Genomic DNA, 19,667 nt, shown 5'->3' on the forward strand with positions numbered 1-19,667 from the left:
CGTGACCTAACCTGTCCAGGTAAAAAAAGGACGAGTCATGCAGCACACTTCCCTCTTTTTGACTTCCTTCTTCGTTTGAACAGCTTTTAGCTAGGACTGCTCTGCTAACTCTCAGCTAGCAGCAGCACTGGGATTATCCTCCCCCATATGGGGTAGATCCGCATGTACATATTTGTAACTAAGTCTGCCTCCAGGAATCCAACTGTGAACGGATGTGAGTAAACTTCTTTTATTCACTTTGAATAAGAATGTGGCATCTTTATTCTTTTGAGAGGGATTTAAGGGAACTTACCAGGAACAGATAGGTAGCCGTGTTGGTCTGACGTAGTCGAAACAAAATAAAAAAAATCCTTCCAGCAGCACCTTAGAGACCAACTAAGTTTGTCACTGGTATGAGCTTTTCGTGTGCATGCACACTTCTTCAGATACCAAGTGTGCAGGCACACGAAAGCTCATACCAGTGACAAACTTAGTTGGTCTCTAAGGTGCGGCTGGAAGGAATTTTTTTAACCAGGAACGTACAATTCAATCTGAGACAGACTGAATTGTACAATAGTGAGAGGCTCACACGAGCCTGCAACCAGCTGTCTGCTGTGCATGTAAAAAGGGGGGTGTAACTCTGCTAAGTAATGGAACTTGCTAGCGCAAGTTAGGAAGGATATTAATAAACAATATATCCTCTCCTGCCACCCTGAACATTCCCACATGAACCTCACAGGCTCAAGGTAAATATATTTGCATTAGGAAGAAGATTCCTGACTAAGTTAGCCTTGATGCAACTTGAGTGAAGATGAAATGATATCTGTATGTTATTATTTCAAAATAAAGTAAAAACAAAATTAAACCAGACATGCTTTCAGCATTTGCTAAAGCAATGTACAAGGCTAAAAACAGTAAGAGGTACTGTATTAGGAAGAAATAAGGATGGTAGCTTCCTGGCTGGGCACATGGAATTCCTGGTACCTCCAGGTTGATCTGGGAAAGGGTTCTACCTAAATCCCTGGAAAACTGCTGCCAGTCAGTGTGTGGATAATGTGATAGAAAGACCAATGGTCTGGTTCAGAGTCTATTTTCCTATGTTTGTAATAATTAAAGAAACCTTTGATTCTGAACAGGCTGCCATTAAAATGTTACCAGCATTACCATAAGATTTCAACTAATCTAATCCCAAAATACGTGATGATATGTCCACACGTGAAAGAGAATGAAGATGAGGCCTGGTTCATGCAATCATGCCATTCATCTGGTGTGTGATGGCTCTTTAGATGTGTGAATGCGCCATCAAAGATAGCCACACCACAGAGAGAACTTTCAAGTCACTTTTCAATTGAATTGTTTCACATATTTGGTTGCCAGGCATCATTGAAGGAATTTGTGTGGCAAAATAATAATGTGAATGACCCAACCTTGGGATTATACTTACTAAGTACAGCAGTGTAAAATTGTTAAACATACAATGTAGGGGAGGAAATTTATTTTATTTTCTGCAAAAAAACCTCCCACCATCCTAGTTTTTTTTAAAAAGAAAACATATTCTAATATGATTGCAGAATGATGATATGGGATTTGGTTTTACTTCTTGCCAAAACTGGATTTGCAGCCTTCAGGCTGAATTTAAGGACCAACTTCTTGTTACATTTTAACTGAAAGCAGTTGTAGTGTAATGTAAAGGCTCAGAAAGATGTGCCTCAAGTTAACTCTTTATTTAAGGCTGTTTGTTTTTTAAGGTAGAAAAAAGTAATCCTAAGCAAACTCTCTGGACAAGCTTGCACACAAAGTGTGTGCAGTAGAAACTATTCAGCTTGGCAGGACTCCATTACTCAGGAGAGATGGTTTCCTGTGCACCCCGTGGGATTGGTAGGAGAACTGAAAGCATTCACTGGACAGGGCAGCTGTGCAGGACATCCTCTGCATGTGACCAGATGTTGAGGGGGACTCTTGCTTTCTCTCACCTTCTTCCCACAGGTGACTCTTACCCCAGCTATCAGCGTGCAGATGATTGAGGTGAAGGCAATTGCTCAAACTCTTCCTCATCCGCAGACTCTGAAGCTGAGAAGAGGAAGAGAGAGGACACAGATAGCTTGAAACTGCACCTTGGAATTCGATGCAACGCTTTATTCTGTACAGGTCAATTTGGAGGGGGGTTACAAACAGCTATTTCCCACCTTTGGAAGACTGTGATAAAAGCAGCATTTGGCATATTGCCCTCCCACGGCCTTGTTCATTGGACGGATTAGCTCTTCTAAACAAAATGAGTCTGCTGCAGAAAGGGTTGCTGCACCCTGAAGGGTAAGGCTTGCAAGCCACTGCATCACCTACCTGGAGGTAAGCACCACTGAGGAAAGCAGGACTTGTTTCTGAATAGACATGTGTAGGATTACACTGCACATAAGTTTTAGTGTGGACCAGAGTCTATATCAGATCCAAGGAGAGGATACTACTTCATGCATCTGTTGATGTAGGCTCTGGTCCACAACAGAGCACTTTACACATTTGATAAAGTCCACACAACCTTCTGCCACCACCACAAACTGTGGGATGTAATCCACTGGGAGCAGTCAAATACAACATTCCTTGTTTTGCTAGAGTGGACATGCAAGGGAATGTTTGGTCCAGCCAGTTGAAACTTCCTGTTCCTCCTGGCCTGGAGCATCCTTCCTTGCATGTGACTAGTAGATGGGTGTGACCTTTCCAGACCTGGTAAAAGGCCAAGTCATGCCTTTCTCTCTTTTTGACCTTCCTGTTCGTCCTGCCTGCTTCCTGCATCACCTGGACTGTACTGCTGGCTGCCACAGCAGTTCCCCAGGTCATCTTCCATATGGGGTAAACCTGTTTGTACATGCTTGTAACTTTAAGCCTTAAGCCTGCCTTCAGGGATCACACTGTGCTCTGCTTGATCGTGAGTAAAACTCCTTTTTGTTACTTATGAATAAGACTGTGGTGTCTTTATTCTTTCAGGAGGGATTCAAAAGGGGTCTTACCAGGAATATTAGAACATACCTAATTTTGGACAAGCAGATTGAATTGCTTATTGTCTTAAGAAACTCACACAAGTTTGCAACCAGCTTTCTTCTGCGTTAAGTAGGGGAATGCACTCTGCTAAGTGAAGAAACTTGCTAGCGCAAGTTAGGAAGAATATTAAACAATATATCCTCTCCTGCCACCCAGCGGTGGAGCATATGCCTGCGCTGCCCAGGGTGGGCGTGCTCCCGATGGGGGCGTGGCATGGAGGGTGCCCTCCCAGGCATGGGATAGCCACTTGGGTGTCCGGAGTGGTGCGTGCACCCTGCAGCCAGGGACGGAGCAAGCCGCTCATGGGAGCGGAACAAGCCGCCCATGGAGGACATTTGGCGCACCACCCACCCACGATTCCCAAGCCTCCCCCAAGCTGTCAAAATGAAGAGGGAAGGGGGGGGGGCATGCCGCCAGCAAATTGCCGCAGCTCCCTCCTTACCCTGACAGATTGGGGTAGGATTGGGAGTCGTGGGCGGCGCGCCGAATGTCACTCCCCTCAGTGAGGGCACCCAGGGCAAACTGCCCCCACCCCCCTTCCTATGCCCCTGCTGCCACCCTCAACAATCCCACACAAATCTATTAGCTTTTAGTGTGCCACAAAACACTTGTTTTTTTAAAAACAGTAGCACCTACTACATAGAGCAGGGGTGTTGTGGCCAACTGTCCCTCTTTCCTTCCCTCTCTCCCCTGATGCCTTCTTGCATCTCTGCCTCCCAAAGGCTTGCACAGCTGTTTGTTGCAGCAACACTGGCTATAAGCTCCGCAGGCGAATGGTGCCTCTGGGGCTGGTCAGGGGGTGCTGGTTGCCAGGAGCTGAGACAGCCTCAGCAAGCAAGCCCAGCCAGCCTGCCAGCCCTTGCTGTTGGGAATGGACAGACAAGTCTCAGCCCCTTTGTGTCAGTTTGAGGGTGGCAGCAGCGGCTGCCCAGAGGACTCCCAAGGAGAGGGGAGAAGAGAGGAGGCTGAGGGAACACTCCACAAGGGAAAGAGGCTGCCAGCTCTGCAGGCAAGGGGTGACATAACTGGGCTCCTGAGCCCCACGGGTGCTGCAGAAAGAATGTAGTTAGTCAAGGGAGCCATGGACTCAAAAAGGTTGAAAACCTCTGACAATAGACTGTCAAAGCAATACACGCACCACCAGATGCTCCCCCACCTGCCCCCAGGCAGGATATCACCTACTCATGAGCTAAGACCAGGAATATTTCATGAGGGGTTTAAAATACCCCAACCCCAACTTCATACTACCTGCCATGTTTAAGCCAGCGCCACCTGGTAGAACATCAAAGAGATTTCAGGTCCTTCTCTTGAATATTTTGTTGGTATTTTTCTCTAATCTCATTTTGATTGTGCCTCAAGTTAATTTAAAAACACACAAAACAGGCTGGAATCAATGGGCCATCAAAATGGTATAGTATTTTGATGATGTGGAGATGCTCCATTGGCTTTTAAAGGGGCAAGACTCACTTGCATGAACACATCCATAGGATTGGGCTGCACACCTCTAAATGCTCGCTTGCAGTTTCCAGGTGGCTAGCCATCTTAGCCTTTTGCAGCAAAAACAATAAAGGGTTGTGTTAAGTGCTAGTGGTACTTGTGCACCAGTGGTAGAGCACATGCTTTTCATGCAGAAGGTCCCAGGTTCTGCAGATAGGGCTGGGAGGGAAACAAGTCTGAAATCCTAGAGAGCCCCTTTCAACCGTGGTAGACAATACACTGAGCTAGATGGACCGATGGTCTAAACCCAGTATAAGGCAGCTTCCAATCAAATACAGATAATTCAGGGCTAATAGGCACCACAAAATGAAAGGCTACTATCCTATGCAGACCTGAAGACAGACCCTGAAACACACTACCTTTAAAGCTGCAATCCTATGCACACTTACCTGGGAGTGAGCCCCAATGAAGTCTGTGGGGCTTACTTCTGAGTAGTCATGTATAGGATTGTGCCAACTGTCAACCTGAGCACTAAACACATATGGAAACACATTCTGTTTTAAGCCAGGGAGACTTGCATACAAGGAATTAATTTGTGATGGAAGTGAGGGCTGTTTCACCTGTTCAAACATTCACACAGGGGAGGAGATTTTGAAAAGTTGTCCTTAAAGCAGACACAGGCAGAGTTGATTTTTCAAGAGGCACAGCCTCTTGTACAATGTGGTAAAATCAGGGTGGTTATATTTTCCTAGCAGAGCCTTTGCCTCGATGAGATTTGCGCAAAAGGCAGAAGTTACACTTGTTGAACTTCTGCCACGGTGCAGCTGTTCATAGTAGAGAAAAAGGAAAAAAGAAAGGTGGCAACTCTATTGTGGATCCAGCTGAAAATTCTCAGGCAGAGGGGGACGCTGTAGAAAAGGGGCCCATGCTGTCCATTCACGTGCCACATTAATTTACATGTTAGTTTTTATTCCAGCTGCTGTGGAAACCTCTCATTGTTCACCCACATGTTGCTGCTTGTGTGGAAAGTGACGTCTTGAGGCTAAGCAGTTAATCAGGTGACGTCACCAATGCACCAGTTAATGAAATACTGCTGTCCTACTTTGAACCTTCCAGAGTTTGGGAAGCAGATGCCCATGGTGCCTCCAAGGGAATCCCTATATAAATAACCAGCCTCAGTCTCCATTGGGAGGCGAAACAAGTAAGCCTCTCATTCTAGGGCAGGGAAAGGGCAGACCTTAGCTGTTGCCAACCCATCTGAAACTTGCCTACTTCTGGCACATCTGTAATGTGAGCTCTCCATCCTGGTTCAGGAAAATAACACAGAATTTATAGTGTGTGTGTGTGTGTGTGCGCGCAATTAAATTACATATGTATTAAGATAACCTATATTTTCCAAATAGGGAATAAACCACATGGATATTCTGTGTAATGTACACACACACACACACACACACACACACACACACATATGTATATGTATATATATGTATACATACAGGCAGCCTAAAATGGGATTCCAAACTATTTCAACTGCTGTGCCTCCAGTTATAAATGAAAAACTGGTCACAGAGTGAACAGAGGTTTCCAATGCAACAAATGACTTTTTACAAATTACCTGAATATCTTTAAAAGCTTTTTACAAAAAAAGGAGGGGTGGGAAGAGTATTATTATTATTTATTAAATTTATATACCTTTCTTCATCCGTAGATCTCAGAGTATGGGGACTGAATAAAGAGAAAATATCAATCTAGATGCTCTTGCAACACACACACATACACCAAATGTATTTAAACAATGTTTTTGCATAAACTCTATGTAGGAAGATATGATCATCAGGACATGCTGGAGAAATCAGCGCCACATGCTATTATCATAAAGAAGGCAGCAATAAAACAGGACGTTTGCATGAAACTGTAGTTTCCAGATACTTGGATGCCAAAATTAAGTACAGAATAAGAACAAGGGGAGTAAGAGTTAATACAATGGAGGGGGAGAGCCTGTTTCTTCAGTTCAAGCCTCTCTTGAGTTTTTCATAGTAAAAATTGGATGCAAATATCCTAAAAAGACTAATGACATTTCACAGGTAATGCAATTTAGAAAGAAACACTTCCATGTTTTCTTTTCCAACAATGTGCATTTTTGTAAACTGCTATAAATTGCAATTCAAAAGCACTGATCTCGCCATCCCCAATCATTTTTTATACTGATCAAATGAATGCAGATACTCCCCTTTGGGAGGGGCGACATGACATTTCACTTGGCAGTTCTAAACAGGTCACAGACCTTTCACAGACCCTAAGGCAGTGGGAGGGAGCGCTTTAGGAAACCGTGTAACCAAATCAAACCAATGGTTACCCCCTTTCAATACCATTGGAATGGTTTGCACAATGCTTATTCACATAGCAGCAGAGGAACTGAAAGGATGGTCATCCAATGGAAATGTCTTTTCCTTTGTTTGAACTTAACAGAGCTCCAAAAAAATACTAGAAAACAATTATATTTGGGAACAGCAAAACCAGAGGCAAACTCAGTGCATATCTGCAAAGCCAGTACATTAGAGACCGAGGTGTGCTTAGATGTTTAAAAGTAGCTATGCTGCCAATATGGAATTGTATGTGGACATTTATTGGAGATGTTGCTTTGTTTGAAGCCATAGGCACAAAGACACAACATGGCTGCCCTGGAGATGACCTATTGCTTTCAAGTTGCTTGAACACATCAGAATTTCCATTGTTAAGGTTGATTAATTGAAACTGATAAGTTACCATGAATAAAGATTGTTTTTCTGTTTAATGTGGTGGGCCTGATTTGGTAAATGCTTCATTCATGTAGCCTTGCAGCGCAGCATATGGGCAAGATTCATTCAGTATCGCAAACATACACAATTTATTATGCTTGTATGGTCACAGCCAAAAGGCTTTTCTAGTTTAATGTCAAAGTCTGAATGAAAAATTCCATTTAAAGAGTCACTAGTAATGTTACGTGTGAGGGTTTTTGGGATTTTTTTTTCCATTTGGCCTGGCTTTTATCTCTCAGCAAATTCAAAACGCTGGAAATATATATATATATATATATATAGATAGATAGATAGATAGATAGATAGAAAAAAGTTAAAGAGATAAGCAGACGAGAGAGCCAAAGGGACATTGGATGTTTTTTCCCCCTCCAGACCAAAGAAACAATTTATCTGAAATGCTTGTAGATACCTATGACAAAGGCACATGTTGTGGCCTGGAGTCACCCTGTGTCACACACTGCTGATAAAGTTATCACTATAATGTTTCAATAAGATACTGTCACTGCAGCTCCAGGATCTGACATTCCTGTGCTGGAATAAAGAGATCAGTTTATGTAATAAATAAGCTGTTTTCAGAAAGAAAACCCAGAAGCCAAAGCATTATCAGTCTTTCAGTCTCAATGGTACTGGCATGTCCAGAGTCACATGTGCCCTTTTTCAAGTCCCACTACTTTCATTAGAGCCTTTAGCAAGTAAATGTTGTTTGATTTTGATTTCATTTTTACTAGCCAATTGGTTACACTATTGAATTTTATATATATTGTTCTTAGGTGTTCAGAAAACTTTGACAAATATTCAAGGATTTATTTTGACACAGATTAAATAGAGAAAGTTGTTCTCTTTGTTTCCTGTTTTTAAAGCATATGTTGAGCTGATATTGTTGGCGAACGGAAACCATGGACAAATGGATTAGGAGGTAGGGGCTGCTGGGGAAAGGAGGAATTTTTGCCAAGTCTTTTAAGAGTACACACCCACTGGTCAGTGCAGCTTAGCTACCCCTGTTAGAATCACTCCACAATCAGAGTTGTTAGGGTGGCTGTGCCCCCCCCAAAATACAGAGGTGACTGCTGCCCATTGGGACTGTGGGGGGGGGGCAAAAGATAAGGAAGCCAAAGGTAGGTGGAGCAAGCGCCAATCACAGGTGTAGCCAACTAATTTTAGGTTTGCTCCCATCCTCCTCTCTGCTGAGTCCCCCAAGGACAATACTGAGACTAAAGAAGAGGAATCTGACAGCCAGGGGTACCTCCTGGACTGGATGCCAGTAAGAAGACAGGCAGTTGGGGGCTGGCAGACTGACCAGTCTCTACTGCCTACATATCCAGTCCATTTATATCAATGAGCTTAACACAAACTAATGACTGAATGACTGAACTGAAAAAGCTTTTCAGTCATTACCGGTAGTTTGTGTTAAGCTCATTGATATAAATGACTGAACTGAAAAAGCTTTTGACAATGTGTCCTGGGATTTCATGAAAAAATTGCTTGAAGAAATTAATTGTGGAGATAGATTTTTAAAAGGAATACAAGCAATATATTCAGAACAGAATGCGAAATTAATTGTAAATCAGGTGATAACGAAGGAATGTAAAATACAAAAAGGAACTAGGCAAGGATGTCCGTTATCACCGCTGTTATTCATCTGGAATCCTGGAAGTACTTGCAAGAAATATAACAGCAGAAAAAGAAATTATAGGGATAAAAACTGGTAAGAGTGAATTTAAATTGAAAGCCTTTGCTGATGATTTAGTAATTATGGTAGAAGACCCGAAAAATTCTCTCCCTAAGGTGATAGAGAAAGTTCAAGAATTTGGGGAAGTGGCAGGATTTAAATTAAATAGAAATAAAACCAAATTATTAGTTAATTTTTTTAAAGACGAAGAGAACAAAAACTTGGTGCAAAGTATTGAGATAGAAATCCATAAAAAAGTAAAATATCTAGGGATATGGTTAACAACAAGAAATACAAATGTGTATAAAGATAATTATGAAAAAGTATGGTGTGAGATAAAAAGGAATTTAGAAATATGGAGAATGAACCTTTCTCTGTTAGGAAGAATTGCAGCACTAAAAAGGAATGTGCTGCCGAAAATGCTCTTACTTTTTCAGACAGTCCCAGTAATGGTTAAGGATGATTGCCCCAGAAGATGGCAAAAGGATATTTCCAAATTTGTCTGGGGTGGGGGCAAAAGGCCAAGGATTAAACATAAGATACTTACAGATACAAAAGAAAGAGTAGGCTTCGCCCTCCCAGACTTTAAATTGTACTATGAGGCTGCATGTTTGGTGTGGATTAGGGACTGGATAAAACAGGAAAAAGAAGAAGCATTAGATTTGGAAGGTCACAATAACAGATATGGATGGGATGCATACTTATGGTACGGGAAAGGGAAAGTACATAAAGGATTCTACAATCATATAATCAGGAAATCACTAATGAGAGTGTGGGAGAGGTACAAAGACTTAATAGAACAAAAAACACCTTGGTGGTTATCACCAATTGAAGCTTCGTTACTCAAACCGCTTGGTAAAAAGGGAAAGTGGCCTACATATAGAGACCTATTGAGAGAACAAGAAGGAAAATGGAAATTAAAAGAGTATGATGAAATTAAAGAACATTTTCAGAGTTGGTTACAGTACAATTAAATGAGATGTATAAGGAGGATAATAAAAAAGGATTTAGCTATACAATCTCTAGATTCCAAAAGGAGGTTATAGAAGAAGATGTGAAGCTACTGAAGAAAGCATATAGTATTCTGCTAGAATGGGAAACGAAAGATGAGGAAGTAAAATCAGTCATGTTCAAATGGGCGGAAGATATACGACACAACATACAATTTGAGGATTAGGAAAAATTGTGGAAGGTAGATTTGAAATTTGCAGATTTTAGGTTTTTTAAATTAAGCAGTTTATACATCTTTCTAAATAGATAAAAATAATTTTTCTTATGGATATCATTAAAACTCTAAGCGATAGCCTAACTTTGGTTAAATAATATATTTCGCTCCCCACAAGCTTGCAGTGTTGCATTTCTCCCCTTACTGACACCTGCTGAAAACATTCCTTTGAGAAGATCAGTTGGGAATCCATGTGAATGATTTAATACTTTAAAGGTTTATACTTCAAAGGGGTTAAAAGAATGACTGAGATATGGATTTCAAATTTATTAGAAACTCCTTGTCATTCCCTTCACTGTGACTGTCTGTTAAAAGTGACCTTCCTCTTAACCCCTTCTTCTTGCACTGACAAAGTAATTTGAAATAGAAACAAACAGTGTAATCTATCAGGAAAAAACTGGAGTTGCTTCTGTGCATAAGATATTTCTGTTTGAGCTCTCCCCTACTGACAAGCCACGGAAAGAGTCGCTGTTCCTCAGTGGTTTTATCTTAGGGGTTCGTGTCTTTCTTGCTCATTAAGACTGTCTCTAAAGATTACAGTGCAAATAGTGCCTCTCTACCAGACTGTGAGAAAAGTCTCCTTGAGTACATAAAACAAAACTGAGCTTTCTATCACACAATGAAGAGCTCAGATGCTCACTGCTATCCCATTTTCACCACTGCTCAATTACATAGAGCAAAGGCCCAGGAAGGAAGAAATGGAGCTAAGTCTGCAATCCTGTGTACACGTTTATTTGGGAGTGAGCACACTGAACACAGAAGCTTACTCCCAGGTAAGTGTGTATTGGTCAGGGATAGATAATGTAGCATCCTTCAGATGGTGTTGGACTATAAGTCCCATCTTCCCTGACCACTGGCCATGCTGGCTGGGGCTGATGAGAATGGCAGTCCCACAACATCTGGAAGGCACTACAATGGCTACCCTGACACAGGCCACAGTTCAGGGGAAGAGTGCAAACAGGAGGTCTCAGGTTCAATTCCAGCAGCTTGTGATATGAAATGCCTTCAGCCTGAGGACACCAGAGAGCCACCGCCAGTAAAAGTAGACAATGCTTGGGCAGATGGATAAATAATATGGCCTGATGTAAGATAGTTTCATATATTCCTAATGAGATTTGCTTGCAAGTAAAGACAGTTGTTTGCATCCATCTGTCTCAAGAGACAATGGAGTGTGCCTAGAGGGGGTGAACTCAAACTGCTCTGTTAGCAGCATCAAAGTGACCTCCCCTGGGTGCAAGCCGGGGCAGTGTGTATGGAGGTTCTGGGCTGCCCAGATGACAAGACCCCCCTCTTAGCCCCGTTGATGTGGTCCAAGGGAAAGCAGAGCAATACATTCGGCAGCAGCTTGGCTGCAGGAGACATTCAAGGCACCACCTAAGCCAGTGTTTCTCAACCTTTTTTGGGCCACGGCACACTTGTTCCGTGAAAAAAATCATGAGGCACACCACCATTAAAAAAGTTAAAAAATTTAACTCTGTGCCGCCCTATATTGACTATAATTATGACTGTAAGAAACACTTGCCAATTGCTGTGTTGGTTGCAATCTCCTGTAATAAGGCTTCACAAGCCGTCCGGCGGGTCAGCATTGTGTATTGGTGGCCGCCAGGCTCGTTTGCACTGAGCTTTGGGAAAGAGGAGGAGAAATATTGCTTTCCAGCGGGTCAGTGGTTTTATTGGCGGCCGCCAGGCACGTGACAATGCAAATCGCCCTTCTCGTCGCCGCACGTCACGGCACACCAGCCAGCATCTCGCGGCACACTAGTGTGCCGCGGAACAGTGGTTGAGAAACGCTGACCTAAGCATCTTAGGGACTCCACTCTAGATTTCTGTAGGGTTTACTCCTTAGCCTTTTCTTCTCTCGAAGTAATCCTGCAAGGCAGGAAATTTCCTTCTTCTAGATGCGCTACCTTCCCAGGTTGATGAGCCCCAAATGTCCCTCACTTCCCTTGACAGCAAATGCAGAAACTGCCCGCTTGACCCACTATTAGGCTCATCTGCTCAATCTGCCGGAGCTTGTCTTTACATGCAGGGGAAGTCCCTAACTCACTGAGGGTTTGAGACCTACTGGCTACCCTCACCTGGTTTAGCAGCCCAGTCCAAGTCATTCCCAGGTGTGGCTGCTGTTGGATGCTGACAGCTTCCAGGAGCCACAGGTTAGAGCTGAGTTCAGGGTGGGGACCAAAGGTGGGCAAAGTACCCCAGAAGGAGCACAAACGTTCCTCACCAGAGCTATTGCCCCACCTCATACACCCCAGTAAAGGAAATGTGCTTCTCAACACCAGTTGCTGGAAACAGCAAGAGAGGAAGAGTGCTATTGTGCTCAGTTCCGACTTGAAACTTCCTGCAGACATCTGGTTAGCCACTGTAAGAGCAGGATACTGGACAAAATCCATCAGGCTCTTCTTATGTTTATAGAATCTGGGTTTTAGCTTGTCGCCTGCCAATGGGAACACAACCTGTGTGATGTGACCTGTCAGGTGTTAACTCAGCAGTGGGAACCTTTGGTCCTCCCTCTACTTGCTGCTGAACTACTTCTGAAATAAAATTGAACTGAACTCTTCTGACTCAGTCTCTGGTGCCTACTTATTGTCTGAAATCTCTGACTTTGTTTCCATACCTTTTACAACACTTTCTTTTAGTCTTATGCAGGTCTATCATATGCAGGTCTACTCGGAAGCAAGCTGCACAGATCTCAGTGGTGCTTACTCCCACATAGATGTGGATGGTAGCTTTAATTGTTATATATATTTTAACATGTTCTGGCATGGCTATGATACTAGCTTTCGCACACAGCCTTCTGTACAGGGGCGTAGGAAGATAGGGGTGGTGGGGGAGGGCTGCCCCGAGTAGCGTGATCCCAGGGGTGCCATCGCGGCTGCCCGCCCCTCCCCCAAAATGCCTGCCCCTCCCCTGCACACGATGCGCCCCGCCCCCAAACGCATGCCCCACCCCACATGCATGCCCCGCCGCTGCGCACCCTGCCCCCAAAACGTGCGCCACATCCCTGGGGGCAGCGCGCCTGCTCTCTGCCCTCGGTGGCGGAGCATGAAGCTCCGCTGCTGCTTCTGTACTATTTTGAAAGGGCAGGATAAAAGTTTTAAACAAATAAAGCTTATTGGTTCCATTGTTTATATAATTTTGGACACATTTCCACCTTCAGACGAAGGAACCATAATCCAGTTTTGATAGCAAGAGAAACGACAGAAAAAATGTAGTGTTTAACTGAAGACAAACAGCTTCTGCAACATATAATTATGTCATTACTCACCAGGTTCAAAAGCGCTAGGGATTTTAATTAGAACTGGCATTTTCTCAGTATCCATGCCTTCTTCGTCTTCATTTGAACCTGAATCTGGCTGAGAACCTATCTTGGGCTGAACATGGAATATTTATTTTTAAAGTCACTCAAAAGCCATTGCACAGTTAAATTAAAGGAACCTTTCAATTAAACTGCATCTTGTGGTTGACCAAGATGGTAACTAAACATCTTAAGCATCATAAAGTATGGCAGTTATGAATAATATGAATTGTGATACCATTCTTTACACAAAAATTTCTTTCTTGCACAGAGGAACATTCTGAGAAATCTCACGCTAGAAAGACCCAGACTTAGCTTACACTACAAAGACACTGACTCCTCCTATATTGCAGAAATTTCTATTAAAATAATGAGTTTGGTATCAGCAAATTTATAAACACAACCTGATTATGGGAAGGGACTTGGCTCAGTGGGTTAAGTCATTGGCATCTCCAGGATTAAGGAGATGGGAAAGACCTCCTCTGCCTGACAGCCTGGATAGTTGCTGCCAGTCAGAGTAGACAATGCTGGGCGGACCTAAAATAAGGTAGTTTCCTATAAGCACATAGCTTGGAGGGCAGCACACACATTTTACAGGTCGAAAGTGCCTGGTTCACACCTGGACATCTCTACTTAAAAGGAGCTTAGTGGGTGCTTGAATGATGGAAGGGGAAAGTAATAGGTGTGTGTTAATGAAATCCACAGGTCCTACTCACACCAAATCATGACCTCCTAAAGGCAGTAACTAAGTGGGGGACATTACAAAGGCCAGGGCTCCCCTGTAACGTTAGCATCAATGTTTGGGCAGCAGGCTTGGAAAATACTTCTGTTTGATACCTGACAGTGCTGTGGTACTAAGCTAGGCTATGTACATTATTGCAGATATTAATATTGCTCAACACGAAGCAACTGGATGCATAAAAGCTGACTCCTTTTGGAAGGCCTGATTCAAAGTTTTACTAACTAGAACCTCTGCAAAACATGTACAAAAACGATGAATGATACACCAAGATAATTCCATAAAGCATATGCTTATCTAAGTATAGGTACTTCTTCTAAAATATATAACATAATTAGGACCAGAGCAAAAATCAAAGCTCTCTCTCCCATAGCTTGCATTAGCCTGCATCAAGGCTAAGGCTATGCAGCTCCTGGAGAGGCTTCATTATCACAAGGTTTCTCTGACTGTGCCTGGGAACAAAAGGCAAAGGCAACTCCCTTTCAGAATGGAGATTTGCAATCAAATGCCTTAATCACATGATCTAAGGTTAAACACTCATTTGTAAGCTAGCAGAGAACATCAATACTGTAGTTAATTATCAACCTGTTACAGCTCAGAGATCTTCAGTAAGCTTCTTAGGGTTGCCATATGTCCGGATTTTCCCGGAGTTGTCCTCTTTTTCAGGCTTAAAAATTCTGTCTGGGTGGATTTTTAGAATTCGACAAAAATTTGCGGGTTTTTTTTGGTTTGGTCCTCCTTCCCTTCCTTGTGCTCTGGTTGCTGAGTGATGTGAAGTGAGGAGGCTCCCGCTTTGCCTGGCTTGCCTGGCTTGCCTCTCTCTCTGTCTCTCCTCCTTCCTAGCATTTTACCCCACCCTGTCCCCTCCTCTGCTGGAGCATCTGCCTGGCAATGAGGGGCTGCTGGTGAGATGGCGGTGGTGGCTGGGGTTAGGCTGGGGAGGGGAGGGGAAGGAAGCAAGGTGAATCGAGGCCAAGGACTGAAGCAATGGCTCCCTCCAGATTGCACTCCTGATTTCCTCCCTCCTGCTCCCTCCCTCCTTCTTTTCCTCCTTCCCTTCTTTTTTTTAATATGATACCTCTCCTCTGCATCCAATCCCCCCCCAGCACTTTTAATTTTCATGGAGTCTTTTTCTCTTGGGTGTCCTTTTTTTGTTTTTCAAAATATGGCAACCCTAGCTTCAATGGAATATACATACATACAGGTATTCTCAATTTCAGTGTTAACTAAACAACTATACTTAACACACACACATCCTACATTTAAAGCACCCTGTCACCTTGATAATTCTGGGAACTATCATTTACCCTTCAATTCCCAGCACCTTTATGAAACTAGTTTCCAGGATTCCTGTGTGTGTGCGCGCTTTAAATGCACTTTAAATATATGATGTATATCAGGCTTCCTCAACCTCGGCCCTCCAGATGTTTCGAGACTACAATTCCCATCACCCTTGACCACTGGTCCTGCTAGCTAGGGATCATGGGAGTTGTAGGCCAAAAACATCTGGAGGGTTGAGGAAGCCTGGTGTATATGCAGCCCTAGTTGGACCAATGTTGTGATTCAGTAACAACATATTTTGCTCACATAAAAAAGGACAGTGTGTGTTCATTTGTGTGTGCCGGCAGGCATCTATCAATGCTTATGATGCACACAAACAGTCCAAAGGAACCAGCAGTTTTGTTCACCATCTTATATATACACAACTAATAAAATTATAAATACAGTTATCTTTCAAGTTATGTGCCCATGTTCAGAATCCCCTCCTGGATCAGGAGCTCCGTGGGCAAAGAGGGGTTGTGCATAGGCTGCTGCCAAAGCCATATCACCTTTGAGAGGGCCTGTTTACCTGTTTGGAATGTGTGGGCAGGTGTGAGGAGAAGGACACTGAAGCGAAGCAACATATATTATAGACACACATCAAACTACATACCAGAGGAGCATACTGCATATACAAGGTGCTCGAAAATGAAGCCAATTTGCCTGTAGGGTGCTGGATGTGCAGAGGAGAAGCTGTCTGGAAGGAGCATAGGAGACAGGGTAAGCATTTCTGTTATTTATAAACCATGGTCAGTGCTGATCACAGTACTTTCAATGTTATGGTTTGACATAGCTGCCAAGTACCCCCTTTCCCCCGGGAAACCCCCATTTTTTTTTACCATTTCCCGGCAGTCCCCCGTATTGGTTCCTCTCCCGTTATTCTCCCTTACTCCGTTCCTGCCGGCGGCCTTTTTTTGCTGCTTTGCCCATCTATGGGCACTGAAAATGGCTGGCGCTGGCACCAGAAGTCACGTGTACACATGTCCAGAAGTGCGTAGACGCGACTTCTGGCGCCGGCCATTTTCAGTGCCCATAGATGGGCAAAGCGACACCAGAAGTAGCGTCTACGCACTTCCGGACATGCGTAGACGTGACTTCCGTTGCTGGCGCCGGCCATTTTTGGTGCCCATAGATGGGCACAGCGACACCGGAGGTTGCGTCTACGCAACCTCCGGTGTCACGCAGCTGCCGATCCCGGATTTTGCAGTCCAGGACTTGGAAGGTATGTGGTTTGCCAACCCAGTTCAGAAATCATGGTTTCATGAGCACTTATGGCTCTGGCCCTACCCACGACTCACATCTGATTCCCCACCCTGCCCAGATCACCCACAAGTAAATGCAGTCCTTAACAGAAAAAAAAATTCCTCACCCCTGCCAACACTAGATGTTTGAAAGAGGGGATTCCCTCCATTAACCATTTTTTTAAAAAAACAAGTTCCTTACAGGGCAGCAGGAGAGGCCTCAGCCAACCGTCAACTTAATTTCCCAGAGGGATCTGAACATGCTAATTAGCATATGCAAAATTTCTGCCCATGTCTGAAGTTTTTAAGTACCTAACAATGTGTCTGCCCTTAGTGGCTGCTTATCTGAACATACCTTATCAGCCAGCGAAGGGCGTCTAAATTTTGCTGATTGACGCAATGATTGTCTAAGAAACATCTCATCCTTAATGGCATGTAGGCTAGAAGATAAATGGGAATGTTTAAACTGTATTTCTTAAATTAAAGGCAGTTTCCAAAAAAACTAAATAAAAAACAAAACAAAACCCCAGACATTAATTCTCAAACAAGGATAAAGCTGGGACCCAATGAGCTACAGAAGCCTTAATGTACCCAATGGGAATTTTGACTCCCTTTAACCAGCAGGCGCTTCCTAATGTCGGTTATGCAATACGGATGATGTACAACAGCTTTTTCATTATCTTCTTGTGGAAGCTTCATTTACATGAATTAAGGTTATACAGTGGAACCTCAGTTTAAGAACAGTCATGTTTACGAACAATTTGGTTTATGAACTCCGCAAAATGGGAAGTACTGTCCCGGTTTGCAAACTTTACCTCAGTCTAAGAACAGAATCTGAATGGTGGAAGGGCACCGGCAGCGGGAGGCCTCATTAGGGAATAATAATAATAATAATAATAATAATAATACCATATATTATTTATACCCCGCCCATCTGGCTGGTTTTCCCCAGCCACTCTGGGCGGCTTCCAACCGAATATTAAAAACAGTACAGCATCAAACATTAAAAACTTCCCTAAACAGGGCCGCCTTCAGTTGTCTTCTAAAACTAAAATAATTGCTTATTGTCTTGACATCTGCTGGGAGGGCATTCCACAGAGCGGGTGCCACTACTGAGAAGGCCCTCTGTCTGGTTCCCTGCAACCTCACCTCTCGCAATGAGGGAACTGCCAGAAGGCCCTCGGTGCTGGATCTCAGTGTCCGGGCTGAATGATGGGGGTGGAGACGCTCCTTCAGGTATACTGGACCGAGGCCGTTTAGGGCTTTAAAGGTCAGTACCAACACTTTGAACTGTGCTTGGAAACGTACTGGGAGCCAGTGTAGATCTCTCAGGACCGGTGTTATGTGGTTCCGGCGGCCACTCCCAGTCACTAGTCTAGCTGCTGCATTCTGGATTAATTGCAGTTTCCGGGCCACCTTCAAAGGTAGTCCCACGTAGAGAGCATTGCAGTAGTCCAAGCAGGAAATAACCAGTGCATGCACCACTCTGGCGAGACACTCCGCGGGCTGATGGAGCTGGTAGACAGCCGCCCTGGACACAGAATTAACCTGTGCCTCCATGGACAGCTGTGAGTTCAAAATGACTCCCAGGCTGCGCACCTTCAGGGGTACAGTTACCCCATTCAGGACCAGGGAATCCTCTACACCTGCCCACCTCCTGTCCCCCCAAAACAGTACTTCTGTCTTGTCAGGATTCAACCTCAATCCGTTAGCCACCATCCATCCTCCAACCGCCTCTAGGCACTCACACAGGACCTTCACCGCCTTCACTGGTTCTGATTTGAGAGAGGTATCTGCATACTGATGAACACCCAGCCCAAACCCCCTGATGATCTCTCCCAGCGGCTTCATATAGATATTAAAAAGCATGGGGGAGAGAACGGAACCCTGAGGCACCCCACAAGTGAGTGCCCAGGGGTCTGAACACTCATCCCCCAGCACCACTTTCTGAACACGGCCCAGGAGGAAGGAGCGGAACCACTGTATGATAGTGCCCCCAGCTCCCAGCCCCTCTAGACGGTCCAGAAGGATGTTATGGTCAATAGTGTCAAAGGCCGCTGAGAGATCCAGCAGAACCAGGAAACAGCTCTCACCTTTGTCCCTAGCTCGTCGGAGATCATCGACCAGCGCGACCAAGGCAGTTGCAGTCCCATGGTGAGGCCTGAATCCCGATTGGAAGGGATCCAAATGGTCCGCTTCTTCCAGGCGTGCTTGGAGTTGTTCAGCAACCACCCGCTCAATCACCTTGCCCAAGAATGGTAGATTTGAGACTGGGCAGTAGTTGGCCATATTGGCCGGGTCTAAAGATGTTTTTTAAAGAAGCGGTTTAATGACTGCCTCTTTCAGTGGGTCTGGGAAGGCTCCCTCATAGAGGGAAGTATTCACCACCCCACAGAGCACATCGCCCAGCCCTTCCCGGCTCGTTTTTATTAGCCAGGATGGGCAAGGATCAAGGATCTGAGTGACTTTATCTGCAAAAAACTTTGCAAAAGCATTGCAGGAGATCTTGGGGTCCCTACCAGGCCCCAATGATGAAGGTGGTTCCGATAGATTACGAACCACCTGAAAAAGTCTCCTGCTGCTGTTTTCTGCAGATGCAATAGAAACGGTGAAGAAGGTCCTCTTCGCCGTCGTCATTGCCACTTGGTAGGCTCCATGTTGAGCTCTAACCCGTGTCTGGTCTGATTCAGAATGAGTTTTCTGCCACCGGCGCTCTAGCCGTCTCAGCGATTGTTTCATCACCCTCAGCTCCGTGGAAAACCACAGGGCTGTCTGGGCTCCATGCAATCGGAGAGGTTGCTTCGGAGCCAGACAGTCAATAGCCCTGGTTAACTCCACATTCCAGCGGGCCACCAGGGAATCAGCTGAAAGGCCATCAACATGGGATAAAACATCCCCTACCACTCTCTGGAAGCCAATTGGATC

The 19,667-nt window shown here is 44.3% G+C and overlaps 1 protein-coding gene across 1 annotated transcript in view; it reads right to left on the minus strand.

Annotated features, from left to right (window-relative positions):
• Nucleotides 1-1,655: 1,655 nt before the first annotated feature.
• The window catches only part of C11H10orf67 (chromosome 11 C10orf67 homolog), a 51,622-nt gene continuing 33,610 nt past the window's right edge, over nt 1,656-19,667 (minus strand). Inside the window, exons 13-16 of the mRNA XM_088654518.1 lie at nt 17,098-17,182; nt 16,115-16,198; nt 13,413-13,518; nt 1,656-2,049 (exon numbers count right to left, since the gene is read on the minus strand). Of these exons, the coding sequence (XP_088510644.1) occupies nt 1,985-2,049; nt 13,413-13,518; nt 16,115-16,198; nt 17,098-17,182 (340 nt within the window). The 3' untranslated portion in view covers nt 1,656-1,984. The remainder of the gene's footprint in view (nt 2,050-13,412; nt 13,519-16,114; nt 16,199-17,097; nt 17,183-19,667) is intronic.

Source organism: Zootoca vivipara, chromosome 11 (genome assembly GCF_965207765.1).
Source record: "Zootoca vivipara chromosome 11, rZooViv2.hap1.1, whole genome shotgun sequence".
NCBI lineage: Eukaryota > Metazoa > Chordata > Lepidosauria > Squamata > Lacertidae > Zootoca > Zootoca vivipara.